At 33.2% G+C, this 21,179-nt stretch overlaps 1 protein-coding gene across 1 annotated transcript; it reads left to right on the top strand.

Annotated features, from left to right (window-relative positions):
- The first annotated feature begins 18,679 nt into the window (after nt 1–18,679).
- Nucleotides 18,680–21,087, top strand: LOC128224051 (inactive carboxypeptidase-like protein X2). The gene is made up of 4 exons (XM_052933683.1): nt 18,680–18,880; nt 19,856–20,040; nt 20,409–20,588; nt 20,898–21,087. The coding sequence occupies exons 1-4, from the start codon at nt 18,763–18,765 to the stop codon at nt 21,045–21,047; spliced, it is 633 nt and encodes a 210-aa protein (XP_052789643.1). The 5' UTR covers nt 18,680–18,762; the 3' UTR covers nt 21,048–21,087.
- The last annotated feature ends 92 nt before the right edge of the window (nt 21,088–21,179 follow it).

Below are 21,179 nucleotides of genomic sequence, written 5' to 3' on the forward strand. Positions count from 1 at the left end.
GGATTCTGATGTACAAATCGGCTTTATAGCCATATATCCGTGGGCAATGAAGTTAAAATTTGATGCCTTGTGACCCGTTGAACTGTTTGTAAAATTTGAATGGGGTTTGCTTACTAAAACGTTGTATAAATACAATTTTGAGGTTGATTATAAACATGATTCCCAGTAGTAAGTTATAATAAGATTTCATATCAATTTGAATCTTGATATTTAAGTAGATGTTTAGTTTATGATATTTTATCATTGTATTTCATCACTAATCGCAACAATTTAAAACATAATTTAGAAAGGCATAAAAAGAAAATGGGAAAAATGTTTATTGATTTTCCAAATGAGCTTAATGGTATTTGTGTTGGAAAAAATGAAGCATTTTTTTTACATTTACTAAATATGTTACTTTATTGTTTCAAAATTATTTTTTCTGCATTTTGTAAACTATGATTACCTTGTCATATAACATGACCCATGATTGGAAATAAAATTTATCTTATCTTATGTAAACTGGATGACTGATACCATATGGCAATTTTTATTTCCTTATTAATTTCAACTGAAATTAGAAGTGAAATAACCGCTTTTTCTATCTTTCATGTCACAATCAAAAGTTTGCAATATTTTTATCGGTTAAATATTTACATTTTTGCAATCCATTAAACCCTTTCAAATGATACAAAAATAATAAATCAGCATTTACATGAGTGTGCAACGGATACATTAAAGTGACACTCTTATTCGAAATCAATACATACACATGTATAACAAACATTGAATTTGAGTGATAAACCTTTAACTTCTTACTAAATAATGAATTTATGGAAAATATGAATTACTAATAACAAGATTATAACCGATTGAATACGCAAAATTATTAAATGATTGGTTAATGCTAAAAGATTTACAGTAAACTGTTATCTACTATCATCTCATTAGGTAGAGATTATTATTTCTGCACATTTCTTTCAAATTAAACTCAGTATCCTACATAAAAGCCATTGTTTTAACCTTTTTTGGTATATTAAAACATTTGTATTAGTTGTGATAAATCGTATTTGGGAGTACGAGTGCAACTTTAAACTAAGCATAATGCCCATATTTTGTTTAAGAAATAAACTGGTATCGTAACAATGTCACTGGCCCTTCTGTCCACAGGTGGCTGTTTCGTTGACAGGACCCACCCTATTTGCCAAGTCCCCGCCCCGCCCCCCTCCCAAAACTAAATAAATAAATATGTAAACATATTTTCTAGACCAAAATGATTGAAACATGATCATATATAACAAAACCTTTTTATCAACCAAATCCAAATATAGTATTTTATTTAATATTATTATATTTTTTCGTGGCAAATAGGATGGGTATGTATATATGTATGTATTTTTTTAGACCTTGCGGTCAAGGATAACCCGTGAAAGTGCAAGCGCTTATTTCCAACGGGGTCCTTTGTTTTTGATGAAGGGACAGCACGCTGAAGAGACAGTGGTGGGATACAAGGAAGTCCGGGTGCGATTCCCTAGCTCTTTTTCGAAGAAACCCCTTGGTTCTTTTACGTGTTCGGTCTAAAGCACCGATACACGGGGTACAACTTTCCTGGGTTAAACCAGTACTGAGTACACCACTTTTCCAAGCACTACCCTTTTAATGCCAAGCGCCAGGCAAGGGAGCTACTTGTACCAATTTTTAACGTCCTTTGGTATGACGCAGCCATGGATCGAACCCACGACCTCCCGCACCGTAGGCGGACGCTTAACCACTAGGCCACGGAGACGGTATGTCCTGTCAACATAACTGTCGCCAGTCCTTCTATCCAGATCCGATCTTATATTTTTTGCTGGGATCGTTGATGTCTTTTTGTTGGATGCAACAAATAAGATAACTTTTTTTTTAATTAATGTCAATGTTTATAAAATCCTTGAAAAGCTAAAACAATCAATACCTTTTAGGGGGTATCATGATACAACTATAAGTTGGCGGTGGATTGATAGTCTTTTTGAATATTCGACCAAACGAGATAGAAAAGAAATTCATATTAATCATATATTAGCAGAAACGTAGTCAATCGGAGCACCTCGGCCATCGGATGTATAACGATGCATTAGTAATAGTAGTTCGTAAAATTAATAATAATGATGTTAATTAATTGTAGTGTTTTAACGTGTAATTTGTATAACTTAGTTCAAACCGACTCCTAGTAGTGTATGTTTGCATACAAAGATAAGATTCCTAGTAGGTCCATAATTGAAAACACTGCGTTATCTACATATAATTCCGAGGTTGATTTTTTTGGAATATGGCCGAAAAATGAAAATCATCAATATTTTAATTTATTTATGCAACAATACAATTCTCTGGCAAACAAATTTAACTCAGTGATACAAAATACACGTTAAGTCACAATAATAAATTCCAAAAAAAAATACGAACTGCTTCTACTGATGTACCGGTATTTATCCGAGGTTATTTTCGGTGAAAACTGGCCAAGGAGTTCCGAATATGATTTTCTGTCACTTTTTGCGTTATTTAACTTGCTAAAATGACGGATTATATTTAATTTTTTAAAGCTGCACTCTCACAGATTGAATGTTTTGATAATGCATGGAAACCAGTGATATCAGACTGCTGACAAAAATCAGATCGCAGATTTTCATATTTAAGTTTGAAAACTTGGAAATTTGCGATGCGATCTTTTTGTCAGCAGTCTTATACCCAATTCCATTCAAATGGTCGAATTTTAATATTTATATTTACACTTATTTAGATGTTCATTTCTGCTTAAATAAATAGATAAGTCAAAAGCATTTTCTCTTTTTTTCTTTCTCTGGTTGCTTTCAATGGTGGGTAAATTCGAACATTCGAATTCAGTAACCCGAATCTAAAAAAAAAATGAATGCGCAGAAAAAGTAGTTCCCTATGAATGGGTTTAATTTCTATTTTATCAAGGGAAAGTATTATAACTGTATTACAGCTAGAAAATTACAAATGGAGTTATAAAAAATAAACAATAACAAGAAAACAACAAAAATATCGCCACCTATAAAGTTCTCATTATTTCTCGTGATAATACGCGATACTAGCGTTTGTTAGACACGAGGTTTCAAATTGGAGAACAATTCGAGTCAATTTAATTGTTGAGCGTAATGTTGAAGGAAAGTTTGTGTATGACCAATGTTGGAATACAGTGTTGGACAAATAAGCAAGTGCCTTGTCATTCTTTGGAAGTTAACATCGGATAAAAAGGACAGTGGTGGTGGGTGGGGTAACGTGTTTAGCAATGGTAACTTTCGCGGAAGCAAAGCCAGAGGACTTAAGAAGACTAAGTGTTGAACTGAGCTCTTTCTTCTGGACGTTGCTGGGTGCACTACAATATGTTATTTTTTCATTTCCTCAAGTTCATGTTTTGTCATAATTATGCTTTATTTTTATTTTTTACCAAATGCCAATTCCAAATTCCGAAATGAGTCGTCATCATTGTCATTTAATATTTATTCAACTATTCCATCCATGAAATCATAATCTACCTTAAAATCATTCAAATTATCGTTGCTCATTTTGTTTTAACTGCTTTACTGCAGATTTTAGTTATGCAGGTTGCCATTAGTTTTACTGGTTTGTTCCAACTTTCCCAACCGCTAATTTTCACACTTACAAATTATCTCTTCGCACCTCAAACTTACCTGTATTTTTTATTATACAGGATAAACTCAATATTTATATGAAACACTACAGAAACAAGCTGAGTAGCCAAAAGTATAAACATCAACCCCGTTTAATTGCACAGGGTAAACGCAAAAGACATAGAACAATTTTTTTTTTAAAAATCGCAAAAAGAAGAAACATGAAACATCCGCACAAAACTCAATAAACAACAAGGTGCAGATCAACTATATAAAAAAAAAACTAGGTATGTTTATCAGGGATTGTAAGGTACCGTCTTGTAACGGTTAGTTAAATGTAAATTTACAGGGGATTTAAACCCAAATCTATCGCATTGCATGAAATTCATCAAGCGCGATCTAATATGAGTTTTTAGTCATGGTAATGTTTACAGGGCAAATTGAATGATTTCGTTCAATTGTTATGAGTTCATTAACCCAATAAAACGCTTTTAGAATGCCTTGAAGTTTTTAATCAGAAATTATGCTTATGCTCTGAAGAAGAAAATAAAATTTATAAACTTGTGTCGCACTCCGGCCTTTCCCATGAATAATTGCTACATTATAATTCAAATTAGTATGTTACTAACAAATATATTAGATTAATTGCCAAACACACTGAACAAACAAGCATGATGTTAAAATTTAGAATACATCAGCATAATTATAACATGTTTTTATGGAGAAAAGATTATAACAACATGGGTTGATTAGATCATCTTCAAAACTCAACATATCATTCTTAAAAAAAATATTAACATTTAATAGTATTTTCCTCGCATTTTGAAAACTCTATATAAATCATTCGCAATTTTGTGAATGACATTTACATGTAAATGAAAACCTTCCATATACCTCCGAGGTTGTTTCAAAGGAAAATGGCCGAGGTGCTCCGTTTGAAATATTTGCTCCGAACAGGTACAAAACGGAAACAACTTTTTGTCCAATGATGGTCAATAAATAGCAGAGTACGTTGTGTTTACTTGTCATCTTTAAATACCACAATGTTTAATGTGTTTCTATTTGTGTGCATCATAACACATTGATAAGGGATAAAAGGTAAAATGGGAAAGTCAATATGATGTTATCAAAAGGAATTGAGATTGACTTTATCAATGTGAAAAAGACCCATTCAAAAAATAGAAGGCATTTACTATGGCAACGTAGCTCAGCGTAACACGCTCGACTTTATACATTTCCTTATAATTTCATATATTTTTATTTAAAACATGATGCTTCATGCATTTTTGTATATTTGTCACCCTAAGCTTAAACAAAGATTTATCACTAAAGTACCGAACCTTGACGCGATGTTGATGACGTTAAGACGTCATGTAACCGTTTGGCAACCATTTTGTTAAGTACGTCGTCTGTGAATGAGCGTTGAGCAGAAGTCATCTGTAAGGTTGTATGTTCTAATTGTCGTCTGTGAATGAGCGTTGAGCAGAAGTCATCTGTAAAGTTGTATGTTCTAATTGTCGTCTGTGAATGAGCGTTGAGCAGAAGTCATCTGTAAAGTTGTATGTTCTAATTGTCGTCTGTGAATGAGCGTTGAGCAGAAGTCATCTGTAAATTTGTGTGTTCTAATTGTCGTCTGTGAATGAGCGTTGAGCAGAAGTCATCTGTAAAGTTGTGTGTTCTAATTGTCGTCTGTGAATGAGCGTTGAGCAGAGATAATTTGTAAAGTTTTATGATCTTATTGTCGTCTGTGAATGAGCGTTGAGCAGAAGTCATCTGTAAAGTTGTGTGTTCTAATTGTCGTCTGTGAATGAGCGTTGAGCAGAGATCATCTGTAAAGTGGTGTGTTCTAATTGTCTTCTGTGAATGAGCGTTGAGCAGAGATCATCTGTAAAGTTTTATGTTCTAATTGTCGTCTGTGAATGAGCGTTGAGCAGAGAGCATCTGTAAAGTTGTGTGTTCTAATTGTCGTCTGTGAATGAGCGTTGAACAGAGATCATCTGTAAAGTTGTGTGTTCTAATTGTCGTCTGTGAATGAGCGTTGAGCAGAGATCATCTGTAAAGTTGTGTGTTCTGATTGTCGTCTGTGAATGAGCGTAGAGCAGAGATCATATGTAAAGTTGTGTGTTCTAATTGTCGTCTGTGAATGAGCGTTGAGCAGACATCATCTGTCAAGTTGTGTGTTCTAAATGTCGTCTGTGAATGAGCGTTGAGCAGAGATCATCTGTAAAGTTGTGTGTTCTAATTGTCGTCTGTGAATGAGCGTTGAGCAGAGATCATCTGTAAAGTTGTGTGTTCTTATTTGAATGTTGCGATAATAACATCGACACTATTAAATAATGCATATAGAAAACAGCAATGAAAATAACAGCGATATTTACGTGGTATGCACGATTCCTAGATGAATGGCAGGTTCAATTCATCGTCGCACCACTAAAATATCGTCTTCCGGGAGGGTCGTAAAATGATGATTTTTGAGAGACAGTGCTTAACACTAATAAACGGTGATTTCTCGAAATTTCTTAAGCTAAAAAGGCTTCGTTTGCTTATTTCCAAAATACATACCAAAATTGGAATGTGATAAATGAAAAATTAATCCTATCTAGAGTATACAAAATTCTTAAGGAAGTGAATATCATGCATATCATTGAAAAAACAACAACTATAATTGTGAGCTTAGCTTAATCCTGTTATAACGGACTTAAGAGGCTTCGAAAAATAGCTTGCACGGTAGCTTTAACCAGGAATTCACTTTGTCCGTGCACTATTCTCCATAATCCCAAACTGAATGACAATTTTATCAGAGCACTCACCGTACGGGCCTTGCCCAAGTGTGACTATAATAAACTAAAAACCACAGGCTCCTGAATAATTTTTCCTGCTCTTTGAAGTCTTAAGTGATTAAACATTGTTATAATACTGGAAATTGTAGGCATAATGATTAAGTTGATAAACAGGTCCCTTATAATAAACGTTAATACTCGTATTGTACAGATATCTACTTCTAAAACTAGAGCTGACGGTTGTAACAAACGTGTTCTTATTACATATATATGGCTTTTTAATTAGGCCTTCATTCATGGTTTTAACACATCCAATTCATAAATAAGCCTGTTATATCATCGATCTTTTCGCAATAATGTACAACTGTTATATCATGTTGATATCATTGACATAGGGTTTGCTGGTTGGTTATAAACATATGGAACTAGTGACTAGAAATATAAACATAGTTGATAAAGTATTTTTGGTATTATTTACGTTTACTATTTCTATACGCATACGACCATTCAAATGATAACAAAATTGTATGAGGTACCCAGGAATCGATTTGTTCATTTGATAGCTTAAAGTAAAAGAGAACATGTTAATGTTAAGCTTTTATTACAGATGTCGAATTTGCAAAGACCTTTTGTTCAACAGTCACATCATTAAACATGTTTTATAAATTTTATCAAGTGCGGCACAATGAGTATTGGAAAAGAATCAGATCAAATATACCAATTGGCGTACTTCGATTGTAGAGTGTTAGAAGTTCAACAACGAGCTGTTAAAACCACTTAATGTGACTGACAGCATTTAGATATAAAATCAAAGCAATAAATTATTTCCGAAAGATAACATCATATTGTTTCTCTTGGATTTTGACAAACCTGAAAGGAAATTCGAACCGGGACCACAACTTAGACAAACATGTTTTGCCCATTGTTTTTTGTAAGTGTTATTGCTGCTAAACATGTTGCTTGCGGTTTAATTGTGGACAACACGGTAAAAGTCAGCAGAGGCCAAAGAGTAACATCTTATACCTCAAGTATTCCCGCGTCTCGCTTATAAAATGTGAATCAACGTGCTTCTTACGTAAACGGAATGGAATGTGCAACATTTGCGGATATGATATAAAATCAAAGACGTGTTTTATCAGTAATGATAACGATGAAGACGTCATTCCTACATCTGACCACACCAAGGTGGTTCTAAAACCATTTGAACGTAAGTATATTGACGTATGTTTCGTTGACAGTTGCTCCGATATACGTTTAAATTTGTTATAAAGGCCGGGTAAGCGTGATATTATTTAATTTTGGTTATGTTCACAGTGTGAAGAGTAATTTCCCATAGATTATGTCAGTAACATACTAGCGTACTATTGTTCACAGACATAGTCCTGTGTTTTCGCTCAGGTTTTGCAAATAATATACCAGTTCTCTTGACAGTGTTTATCTGGTGATTTCGCATTGGTAATTCCAATCATGAATTATAGAAGATTTATCATAGGGTATATGGCGACTGCAACATTAAAACATATTTACACTATGTTGCATTCACGTTAAAAATCAAAACGGTCATTTATCGTATAATACTTGCTGCGAATTAATCTGTTATCAATCAATATCACATAACCTTGTGTAATATTTAATCAAAGTAGAAAAATCAAATGAGACTCGATTTATAGAAAAAAGCAATGATAAATATTGGGTAACGTGATTCCTTTCAAAATAAAAAAAAATGTTCCTTTAATAGATATTTTTCACATTAATAAAATGTCTTTGAAAACAAAGATGAACTTTTATAATAAGTAAGGACTCATATTTGAACAGATATCTGTGAGAATGCAGAGTACCTAGTGAACGGTGGAAACCATGTGTCTGACGCCCAGCTAAGCGCTTCGTCAGTATTTGGTCCGAGCTGTGCGGTATTGGGAGCCAGGCTAAATACCTCGCTGAGTCTAACAACAGTTTGCGCCTGGTGTGCAAGATATAATGATGCAAACCAATATATACAGGTAAAATATACACAAGCAATGATAAGTTCATACATGTACACAACCAACCAATGCATATCTAATCGCATGTTTCACGGACAAACAAAATAAATTATTCTGATATTAGAGAACACACATGATTAAAGATCATTTGAATATTTCGAGGGACACGTTTAATGTTGTATAAGAACAATTTGTCAAACTTGATAGCCAGTTGCTCAGCAGCCAATTGTATAAACAATTGTTAATAATCACCTAGGCGTACAAAGTCACCGATAAATTCCGTGGTAATATCAAGCCGGTAAATGCGTTGAATAAAAAAAAATACCAAGGCGGTAAATTTACAAGGTAAGGGTAAGATTTTGCTTGCGGTAAATTTTACCAAACTGTCCAATAATGCAATAGAGTGACGTCATTTTCCCGCACATCTGTCAGACTGGAGGTATCATTTTTATATAAAAATGAACTTCCACATTTCTTTTTGTATAAACTTCTTTGCAAAAGGTACATTTAATGATGAACTTCATTAAATCAGTCCAACAAGTAGCATGGTGAATATTGCACAAAAGTACAAAGTATGTTGGCTCCGCAGAGTATCCGAATTACCCCAAAACAAATATAAACTGACAAGTAATTATACTCACTACACCAAAATACAGGGAATCACTTTGAAATAAATTTAATGGCATTGTCCATTTAGCTGCTTGTCTACTATAAAATAATTCATAGTCAGTTTCAAATTGTGATAGTAGTAATGCACTGAGTTTCATAAAATTGAAACTCATTCAAGTGATAAATAATTTGTTTCATTAATTCTAATTATAAATTTGTACCATTGATTTAGTATTAAAACATTTTAAATGTTTATGCTGGTATTCAATAGTCCATTGTTATATTTTAACCTCAATTACTGGTGTAATTGAGAATATATGTATAATGAAGCAAACACGACTTATTATTTTAGTATCAATACAGACATATTTTAAGTTTACTTGACCTTTTCTATATCTCCCTTATATAATCATTTAAAATGTTTGAAACGTCATTCCTTGAAACGTTTGCCATTTAATAAATGCTGCATCAAACCATTTTGCTAATTTCACAAGAGTATTAAATTACATGTAACATTTATATAATATAACAGTTATGTAATAAATGTTGACAAAATGATCTTGAGTGTTTTACTTTGACATTATTGGTAACATAATTCATGTTTGTACCATTATGTTCCAACTCATATGTTTGCAGTAACCTATATTACTAAAAGTAAAATCATGTATGATTAACTTAACGGAATTATTTTTAGTTCCTACAAGTTACATATGTCATCATTGTTTCTGTTTAAAATAAAATGAAACATGATTTCTTCAGTTTTTCAAAGGAGCATTAGGTCAAAAGTCAATACTTATGTAAATACCAATAACCAGTATCACTAATAATAAACAACATATAATACACTAGCAGGTCCAGGGAGTTAATTAAGTGATATTTCCTTAACCAGGAATATGACCTTGGTCCTCCACTGATTGCAATCTAAGGAAATGTTGTATGTGAGTTTAAGCATAGTGTCTTATCTTAAAAGGTTGTGTTATCACTATTGGGCGAGGATATCAAACTAAACAGTAAACAACTTAGAAATGTTTTTAGGGGTGATGCCGGTGTTCCGTAAGGGTCATTGTTTCTATTAATTTTAAAGGTAATTGAACAAAAGCGCCGCTAAGTGAAGGTGGGTTTCATGATTTAATTACAGAAGAAATAAACAACCTTAACATTTAACTCACTGCTCTTGGTGTTTTTAATGTGGTGCCAGGAATATGTTCTAACGTCCACCTGTCTCTGCTTTCAATGGTGAAAAGCCTTAAATGAGAATTTTTATTCATTGTCACAATTATGAAATAGTTTTGTACAATTACACATAAACATGACATGGTAATCACAGAACTGTATATATTCTATTATATAAAGTATAATGCTTACAAAAAAGTCATGCTGGGGTATGTTTTTTTCATGTTTAATGTTTACTCTGAACGTTTAAACTGCAGTATTGTACCTACAACATAGGACAGAAGCAAACTGTTTTTATGTTGTTGGTTTTTCAGTGGTAAAAAACAATGTTACAGAAGCTCATATTTTTATCAAGGTAATGTACAGTATCTAGTTCAGTAAGCAATCACCCTAATGGGTGCCTCTATTTAAAAAGAACTGAAGAAATAAATTAAAAACTGAGAATTCCTCGTTGAAAATGACGTCATTGCTGTCATTTAAAGTTCAATGCTTATAGGCGGTTAAGTTCGTTTGTTAATATGTGCAAAATACTCAAATTATGTCCAAAGTGGGATATATTTGTTCACAGTTAGGTTAAGACCTGCAATCAAGTGTTGGTCTCGATCCAGTTCATAGGAATTAACTAAGACGGTAAATCAATTTATCCACCTTTTGGAGGAGGGTTAATACTAACGCAGTAAATTGCCCGGTGAAGTCTTGATTATTTTTATATACAATTGATTACCACCAATTTCCCAGAAAAAAAATTACTACCGGTAAATTATTACCCTTTCTAAATCTGTTTATACAATTGGCTGCAGATGCAGATTGCTAGATTGCTACTTCTATCTTAAGTGTGTTAACTTTATCACGGTAAAAGACAGCAATGAATTTGATATGGTAATTCCATAATATAGAGAAACTCTCATTTTGTTTTGTTGTTTTTTTCGTTAGGTCTCCGTGTAAGGATAATACATAAATATGAAAGTGGTTATATAAAACAGTATGACCAATTCTTGTTTTCTAGTACAATGGATTTAGGTTTGGTGCGGCTCACCAATCGTTCGTATTGTTTGTCGTTGTAATAATGTCAAAGTAAGAAATTTTGTTTTAAGTATGTGTTATAACTAACTCAACATGCATCTGTTTTAACCAGGTATTTGCCGGAAACACGGACCAGAACACTGTTGTGACATCGCTGTTGCCAAGTCAAGTGACCGCTCTTTGTGCAAGAGTCAACCCAATTTCGTATTTGATGCATATCAGCCTGAGATTCGACATTCTTGGATGTCCGATCCATCAATAAGCGTTTTAATCTATTTCATTATTTTGAAAAATGTTAACTTTTGACTAATGGTGATCCCTGTATACTTTAAAATGTACTGTTTTTTTATTCATAAAACGTCAAAATAAAATGACCGAAAAAACATAATAGATTTAGTTATGGTAGTTAATACTTTGGACAAAATAAAGTGTTTACAATATATTTGAATTGGTTTTATATTAGCATATATTTTTTTCATTAATTCATTGACTTATTTGTAATTATATAAATATGACATCGGGTCATTACACTTTGACATTGTCACGCCTGTAACATAAATGTGGCACGCTATTGGTCCAGGTTGGGTCGGTGACCCCCGTATGTTCCTTATTTGGTTACTAATCATTATATCGTACCAACATTTCTATTTCAACTTTACATTTTAATTCTGCAGGCCTATTCAATGTACAAATAAGCCTTTTTCATTCAGCTATATAATGTGTTATTGTACGACCATGTTTGTATCATTTACAATGGTTATGCTTGCTAATTATTGACGTCCCGTGGAAACACACGGTAAGTTTTTGATATGTTTCAATGTAGTACCATGGTGGATCACGTGATCAAAATGGATCAGCCAAACACTACTATTGTTATATCAAACTATAAAATGTTTCATGTAAAACACCATAAACAAACAAACAATTGAATAAACTAATTAACGAAATAGGATACATCAAGATACAAAAAAAGTATGTCTTTTACCGTTATCAATAATATTTGGGCGCATTTAATGGGTATAAAATAACTTTTCCCAACACTTGGTTGCTACGGTTTTTCTAAGCTTGGTTTACGAACCTTAGGACCCTATTCATCGAAGCTTAGAAAAAAGTTTCGGAGGATGTTTTGTTAATATAAATAATATAAATAATATAAAATAATCTTAGTTTTTAAAACTGGGTAAACTTGAAAAGTCAATGGCAGTTCATTACATATCAATGGTTTACTGTAGGAACTGTCCGTGGTGATGGTGTTAGTAGTTTATACTCCGGGTCCCAGCGTGAGCACATTACAGGGTCTCAGAGTGAGAGTTCAACCACCGCACACCTATCCTGTGCAGACTAACTGGCGGTTAACCAGTACTTGGTGCTTTCACCTCTGCCAGAAACTGACAACTTATGTACATGACAGGGGCAGTGGTAAAACTTTCGACAAAAAATCCAACAGGTTATGTTTTCTCATTCCTATTTTTTTACTATTAACTTATTAAGATTGATCAAAGGACATGTATATATAGATGCTTTTTTCAATACCTTAATAGTTCAACTTTTAAAATTGATAATATTTCTTACTGTCTCTCATAGTTATAATTACACAAGTATGTATGTGAAATGCTTTTTAAAATCAGTAATAAAAATTTACATGCATCTTTAAGTTCATCAAAATTAACCAATTGATACATGATGGCTTAGTTTAATATGAAGTATTAAATTTAATCTCAACATAATGGACAATTTTATAAGTTTATTTAAGTCAAGTATGCACTTTCACATACATCTTAACATTTATCAAAAAAATAATCTAATAAATTAAAGAACAATTTAAAGTAGAACTGAATCATATTTCACAAAATGGTGTAAAAGACTGATGATTTTCAACATTGATACAAGTAATTATTGAGTTTAAAGCATTTTCAAAGCTGATAGCTTTGTTACAAACTACCCCTGTTCCGCACTTTCCGATAAACTCGACTGTCTTGCTTCCCTCGGCTTTGCTTTACGCGCGTAGTTACTTCCCTTAGCACTGGCTCTCGGTATTGATATGTAAAAGTAAATTTAATCTCAACATAAATGGAATATTTCATAAATTTATTTAATTCGTATAATTTTATTCTTCATCAACAGATGAGTAAGTCATTTTGTTCTTTTTCAGTCAATATATCTTATCAGAGGAAGGCGGAAAGAACATTAAGATGCATTTAAAACTTTTTTTCAGTTTTTACAAGTCAGGCACAGCATGATTAACATAGAATTCTGCTTTCTGCTCAACATACCAAACATAAATAACATTTCTGACATAATTTTTTACACATGTGTGTCTTTACTTGTGTACACAATTAATTCATAGAAATTGCATCTAGTTATCCGCAGTTGAACTTGAAACTGTGCACAGTAGAAGTGTGTTTCTTTAAATGTGATATGTAGAACTCTGGGATTTTATTACATGCCTCAGCTATTATCACTATTCTTACTGAATATGGACATTTTATTTCTACAATGCCGCTTTCACCACTAACAAATTGTCCACATTTGTGTTCAGCCAGATGGACAGGTGCAGAATTTGTTATAGTAATATTGGCACAACTTTGAAAAACATCTGGCACATGTATGGGGTCAATGTAGAAAACACTGAGCTGGAACAGACGATGGTCACCCAGAAAAAACAACTGACACGTCTAGGAGAGATGTTTCATCCGAAGACAATAAGCTGAAGTCACATTCATTTAGGAAGCAGATTTTTATTATCAACTCTGTTATGAATTAGGAGAGTAAAGTGAAATACTTGTTGAAATACCACACTAGGATAACATGCCATCCTCAATTTTTAAAATCCTAAACATTATAAAGTGCCTTGTGAAGCTAGACATAACTTCTTGAATGCATTAAAACCGGAGAATAGCCCTTTTCCTTACTTTTTATCAACTAAAGCATATAAATTAGGCCTTCAGTAAACAGGTGTTGTTTTTTAACACATGGATTGATATTATGTTCATAAAGTTGTGTCATCTTACAATTTGGCCACATAGAGACAACCTAATAAAGGTTATGTCATCAGAGTACAAAATAAAATTCCCCATGTCTTTGATAATTATTGGCGGAACAGAAATAAAAATGCATGTGCACAGTGACAATAAGTCATATACACCTTTTAAGATTTAAATGGATGTGATCTAAATTGTGGTTCAATTATTGTTTCAGGATGATTCACAGGCTTAATTTCAGATAAAGCATTGACATAACAATCAGGTTTTTGTGATGTATTAAAAAACTAGGATTAACTATTGATGAAGACATTACTGATAGCGGTGTTCTACAGAACACTTCACCTTTTACCTCAGCTATTTTTTTTTGTATTTATTCATTTTGTAGTGAACAGTTTCTTAAAACTAGAATAAAATTAATGTAAAATATGATTGACATAAACTAGAGTAATAACCTGGTATGACAATATCGATCCAATGGAACATAACCCAATGGCGTCGCTACTGTTAGAACGTTGTGATCGATAAAAGGCATGCATTTTAATTCTGAGTGCCTGTACGAAATTAACCGCCTGGTTGTGAGCAGGAAACCAGGCGTCAAAATCAGACTAAAACCAGTTGGTTTTAAAAAATTTAAATATTTTTAAAACCTAGCATTCATATGGATAACCAAGCGTCAAATTTAAAACCAAGCGTCAACCAAGCGGAAAAGAGGCGTCTATATGCGAACATTATGCAAATGAGCTGGTTTTAAATCCAGCTGGTTTTTAAAAAAAAACATTACAAGAGGGATGTAATTGTTAGAAGATAATTCATAGTTTTAATTACCTCATGCCTATATGGATTTATATTTGTAAATCATAAAAAGAATAAAGTTTCAAAGGTGAAACTAAGTGAAATAACAGTCAGCAACCCACCATTTTTAGCATGTTCTTTAGCTTTCCAACTTTCCCATCAAATCTTGTTGGTCACAGGATCCTCATCTTGTCACAGACACAATATTGGTCATCTATGGTAATTAAATAGGATCATTAGGCACACACATACACACCCACATGATCATCAATAAATAAGTGAAGATCATGCGCAGGCTTTACACTGTATAAAGAAGAGTATATATAAAGTTAAATGCAGCTTATACTTTCATGTAATAGAAATCGTGCATATATCCATATGCTTAAACACATTGTATTTGTAACAATCACCAGGTTTCAAAACATCCCATTGGGACATTGTGTTAATGGAGGTTCAGGGAGCAATATACAGAATGATTAAATGCTGCCAGATAAATAATTGCAAAAACATTATACTTAATAACAAACCATTTTGTATTTATGTTCTTTTTACTGTGTAATAGTATTAAAGATACATGTTGAAACTGTTCTTACCTTTCAAATGATAAGGAAAAAGGTTTATCCACACAAAATATGAGCTTCAGAAACCGCCATATGTTTACATGATTCTTCTCCATACATTTGAATTTCCTACACAGATGAATGTTTACTTGATGCTGATTGGCTTAGATAAAACCCTTCAGGAAGTTTTATTGCCTGACTTTTGAATGGACTGATAAGCCCAGGCTGTTATATACCTGGACTCTTGGAGGGAGAAATTTGGAAGCACTACCAGTATTAAACTTTTAAGCAGTATAATGCTTACTGTTCTTCTAAATATAAATGTTTATTGCTATGAATTTATTATTTGCTACTTTTAACATAACAAAATAAATCTATAAATTTAGAAACATTAAACAAAATATATATATTATTATAAATAAATATTAATAATGATTTGTTTTTGTATGCGATCATTTATTCAAGCTTCATCATAGTATTTTTTCAAAGAGAAGTTCTGAAATTAAGCAGAAATTAAAAATCATTCTCAATTTAAGTCAAATTAAAAAGAGTTTGAAATGCAGAATGTGGTTTTAATGTGAATGTTTACTTTGAAATGAATAATTTTCAAAAGAAATTCTAATGCATAATGCTTAAATATACAGTAGAGAACAGTATTTTTTCAATGATTTTCCAGTTTCATTTTTTATTCCCTTGTAATTTTATCACATTGGGAAACAATTATTAGACTTTAGTCACCTTGAGTGGCAATTTCTTTCTGTATTCCCGTGGAAAATTATAAAAAAATGAAACTTTAATGTACCATTAAAGATAATTCCATAGTTTTTTTAAGTTTCTTGGACAGGCTTTAATTTTTCCTAAGTTCCTTTTGACGTTTGGTTTGAAATTGACGCCTCAATACTTAGAGGCTGAAAAATTGTTACAGTTCCTTTTGACGCTTGGTTTGTAAATGACGCCTCCTTTACTGAGAAAAATGACGCCTGGTTTGGCAAGAATTTGACGTGTCCTGCTCTTGTCCAGTTGGTTTTAAACACGTCGAGGCAAAAACCAGTTGGTTGACGCCTCTTTGACGCCCGTCAACCGGCTGGTTGACGCCTGATCATTTCGTACGGGCGATGACTCCCAATTCACCTACAATTTTTGTTAACCATAGACTTAATTGCAGTGTACGGCAATTGCTTTAGGGGCGCTTTTGGTATTGTTCATGTACGAGCCTTCCGATTTCAGATCTCATGAATTTAACTGTGAATTGACTTAAGGAAATTACTTGTGTGAAAGCATTGTATACTCCATGGGTGAAGTTCGATATTAAGGACACAGCGATCTACAAAACATAGCTACATTTAGAGGTCAGTTGTAGGATGTACAGTATACGTCAGGAATGTTATATGGTTTTACTAACAGAAATGCGGAGTTGCATTTTGGCCAAATACCGTTCAGTGACGTCATTTATCACCCATGCCTATTGTAGTCTTACTAAATATTGACTTGTGATGGTCTTAAAATCTGTTCGTTTATCAATCTACAACACATCGTTTTTCCTTTTATTTGAGTAGCATGAAAGAATCATACATGGTACACATTATGATGATGGAACAGCTGTATTGATGTCATAGGGCACCTGAGATCAATCATTTGAATTTCTTTTGTTCAGTGTACAGATTTTGAATTGACACTGTCTACTTCTTTTAAAATAAGTAAATAATTAGAACAACGTTGTGGAGATTTTTCAAGATAATTATTTTTCTTGGGTGGTACTACAGACGCATCTTAAGAGAAACCACATCATTGACATTTACTGACTTATTTTAATGATGAGATATGTGTGGGAACATTTAGATAAATAAATGCTTATAGTTATTTTTTTCTATGCTAAAACAGCTAAGACATCTTGAAATTTGAATATGGAATATATTATTTTGAGTTTATATAATGTATTTGAAATATCTTTTATTGACGAACGGTCCTTGTGCAATACGGGCCCTGCTGTATTGCTTACACTTTATATTGTTGTCTCGATATGTTGGTAATTCATGAGATAAAGGACATTCTGCTTTGTTCTATTTTGTTGTACTTCTATTGTTCCTCTCAATAAGGTTGTTTATTCAGACCATTTTTTTCTTGATTACTGTTGAATACACATCATGTGAATGCTACTTAAAATATCCTAAATGCTCATTTTTGAGGGAAAACACATTAAACTTGCTACAATTACTTTCAATTCAATTCAATTTCAATTTATTTTCTAATAGATGTTCTTTTTTGTACTATCTTAACACCCCCACCCCCTATTTCTAGAAGAGTATACAATTTTCCTAATTCATCAAAAGCTTGTGGCCCACTTAACTCTAAACTACAACCATTAGACCTTAAGTATATTATTGTTAGTTTTACACACGGGATTTCTATGTTCCAACGGCTGGCATATTGAGATATGATCGTCTGTATGTCCGTCCGTCCCCACGGTTTATATTATCTAAAGAAAGCATTGGCATCAGAAAACACACAATAGAACATTATTATGTCTCATGTAATTATGTTATCATTTCTCATAAAGCGTTAGTACATATTTTAGCTTTAAGATATCAAACTTCGAACGTAAATATGACAAGTGCGTTCTGATCCTTCCTCGGCTATCTTAAATCGTTTAGAGCCATTTCTGCAAATACTGACTCATCCCTTGGTAATGAATAGTTGTCAAATGTGTCAATCAGTGACAGTGCAGCTTTCAAATAAGCAATCAAGCTACGTTGTGTTTGGAGCTCTGATCACAAAGGGAGAACTTGCAACCACATACTTGATTAACAATTGTTTTAAATTGGACATTGTTTTTTATTAATGTTTCCAAGTGGGGAACAATGATTATCGGAAAAGAATCAGATAACATATACCAGTTAATGTATTTCGCTTGTAGAGTGCTACTTGTTCAACAAAGAGCTGTAAAAACAGATCATTGAGTTTGACAGCATTTCAATATGAAATCAATGTTAAAAAAAGAGTTTCGAAAAATATCAACACACTGTTTTCGTGGATTTTGGCAATCCTGAGGTGTAAACGCGTATAAAGACATGTTTTGCCCATTGTTTTTTGTTATTGTTCTTGGTGCAAAGCATCTTGTTGGTGGTTTAATAGTGGACAACACGGTAAAAGTCAGCAGAGGACAAAGAGTATCATCATATACGTCAAGTATTCCCGCGGTCTCGCTTATAAAATGTGAATCAACGTGCTTCTTACGTAAACGGAATGGAATGTGCAACATTTGCGGATATGATAAAATATCAAAGACGTGTTTTATCAGTAATGATAACGAAGCCGACATCATTCTTACTTCTGACCACACAAAGGTGGTTCTAAAACCAATTGAACGTAAGTATCTTGACGTATGTTTTGTTGATAGTTGCTCCGATATACGTTTAAATTTGGTTAATATCAAAGCCAAGGCAAGCGCGAGGTGAAGTACTCATGAATGGGTTTAAAACCCCATTAGGGTCCTGCTCCAGTGCGGTTGCCCCAACATCAGTGAATAAGTATATATTCAAGAAATTTAACACGCATATGAGGGTCGTATGACATTATATTGACTGGCAAGTCAGCCACCGAAAATGTATATGGACATGGGTCTTATAATGTCATATTCCCCGATGTGGTATGTAAATAGTTCTTATATTATACCGAACATTTAATGTTATCATTTAATATTTGAAAAGCGCTTAAGACGTTTTAACAAAATTAGAAATGTTTACTTGCGACAAATTCTCTCCGTTGTGAAATAGCAAGGCAGTTGTATGACGTCAGCGGTTAATATTATATTTTTGTCGTGGTACGGACCGGCCTAAAATATGATATGATTTCAAGTGTCTAGTTATGTCAATAATTAACTAGTGTAGTATTGTTCATAGTCTTAATATTGTGATTTCGCAAAGAAAAAATGTATCAGTTTAGTTCTATTGACAGTTTCAATCTGATAATTTAGGATAGGAAATGTCAAATGTATTAAAGTAGATTTGGCATAGGGTATTTGGCGGCAGGAAAATTACATCATAATTGCAGTATGTTGCATTCACATTAAAAATAACATCCGTCATTTATCTAATAACACTGCAAATTCAACTATATCAATTAAAATCAAAAAGCTTTTTTAAATATATTTAATTGGTGAAATCGAAAAATAATCGATTGAATGTGCGATTTACAGATAAAAGCTGAGATAAATATCATGTTACAAGTCATGAAAGTGTCTGCTTTTCAAATGTAAAAATGAATGTTTGAGAGCTCTGTTAGACATCAATAAAATACATTTGAAGATTAACTTTTATGATAAGTAGAATCATATTTGAACAGATATCTGTGAGAATGCAGAGTACCTGGTGAACGGAGTCAACCCTGTATCTGACGCCCAGCTTAGCGCTTCGTCAGTGTATGACTCGGGACATGCGCAAACAGGAGCCAGGCTCTATACTTCACCGAGCCTTACAACGGTTGGCGCCTGGTGTGCGGGGTACAATGATGCAAACCAATATATACAGGTAAAATATACACAAAAACTGAGAATTTCATTCATGTAAACAACCGACCAAAAGGTAATCGGTTTTGCAGTAGCAAATACGTTCACCGTTGAATAAATTGGACTCACTAACGCATACCTAATCGCATGCTTCCTGAACATACAAAACAATTTCTTCAGATATTAGAGAACACCCATTTAAAATAATTTCGAATATTTCGAGATGGCTATATCCCATTCAATCCTAAAATGTAATTAAGGAAGGTTAAGCAACCAGCCATAAGACGATAAATAAAACGAAGAAAACAAAAACCAGTATATGTTGTCATGGCAATAAATGAAACAATGGTTTCACAAGTTGTAAGCTTTGTGCTTTCTATCCACTATCAGGTACAATTCAATGATGTTAGTCACGTGACAGGCGTGGCTATTCAAGGTCGACCAATCAACACCGACCCAGCCTTTCCTCACGTCGGCTGTTGCCTCCAGTATGTGACTTCATACAAGGTCCTCTATAGCTCTGACTGTGTAAACTTTATCACGGTCAAAGACAACAATGGAGTTGATATGGTATGTCATGATTTAGAGAACCTTTCATTTTGTTCCGTTTCGTTAGGATAATACATTAATCTGAAAGTGGTTGAATAAAACATAATTACCAATTCTTGTTTTCTGGTATTTCGTTTTTGTGCCGCTCACAAATCCTTAGTAGTTTGCCATTGTAATAATGTCACGTGATAAGAAATAATGTCGCTTACGTGATAAGAAATAATGTCGCTTACGTGATAAGAAATAATGTCGCTTACGGGATAAGACATTGTGGTTAAGTAGGTATATTTATTTTTTATAACTAAATTTAAATGCATCTAATTAAACCAGGTATTTACCGGGAACACGGACCAGGACACTGTTGTGACATCGCTGTTGCCAAGTCAAGTTACCGCTCTTTGTGCAAGAGTCAACCCAATTTCGTATTTGGGGCACGTCAGCCTTAGATTCGACATTCTTGGATGTCCGATCTATAACTAAGGGTTTTTGTTCGATTAGTCATTTGAAATAATGTTCAACATTGATGCCTTGTGACCCTTGTTTACCTTGAAAGTGTCTATTTAGGACAAGAATGTAAAATAAATCACCGAAAATACATATTCAGTTATGGCA

Source organism: Mya arenaria, chromosome 17, assembly GCF_026914265.1.
Source record: "Mya arenaria isolate MELC-2E11 chromosome 17, ASM2691426v1".
Classification (NCBI taxonomy): Eukaryota; Metazoa; Mollusca; class Bivalvia; order Myida; family Myidae; genus Mya; species Mya arenaria.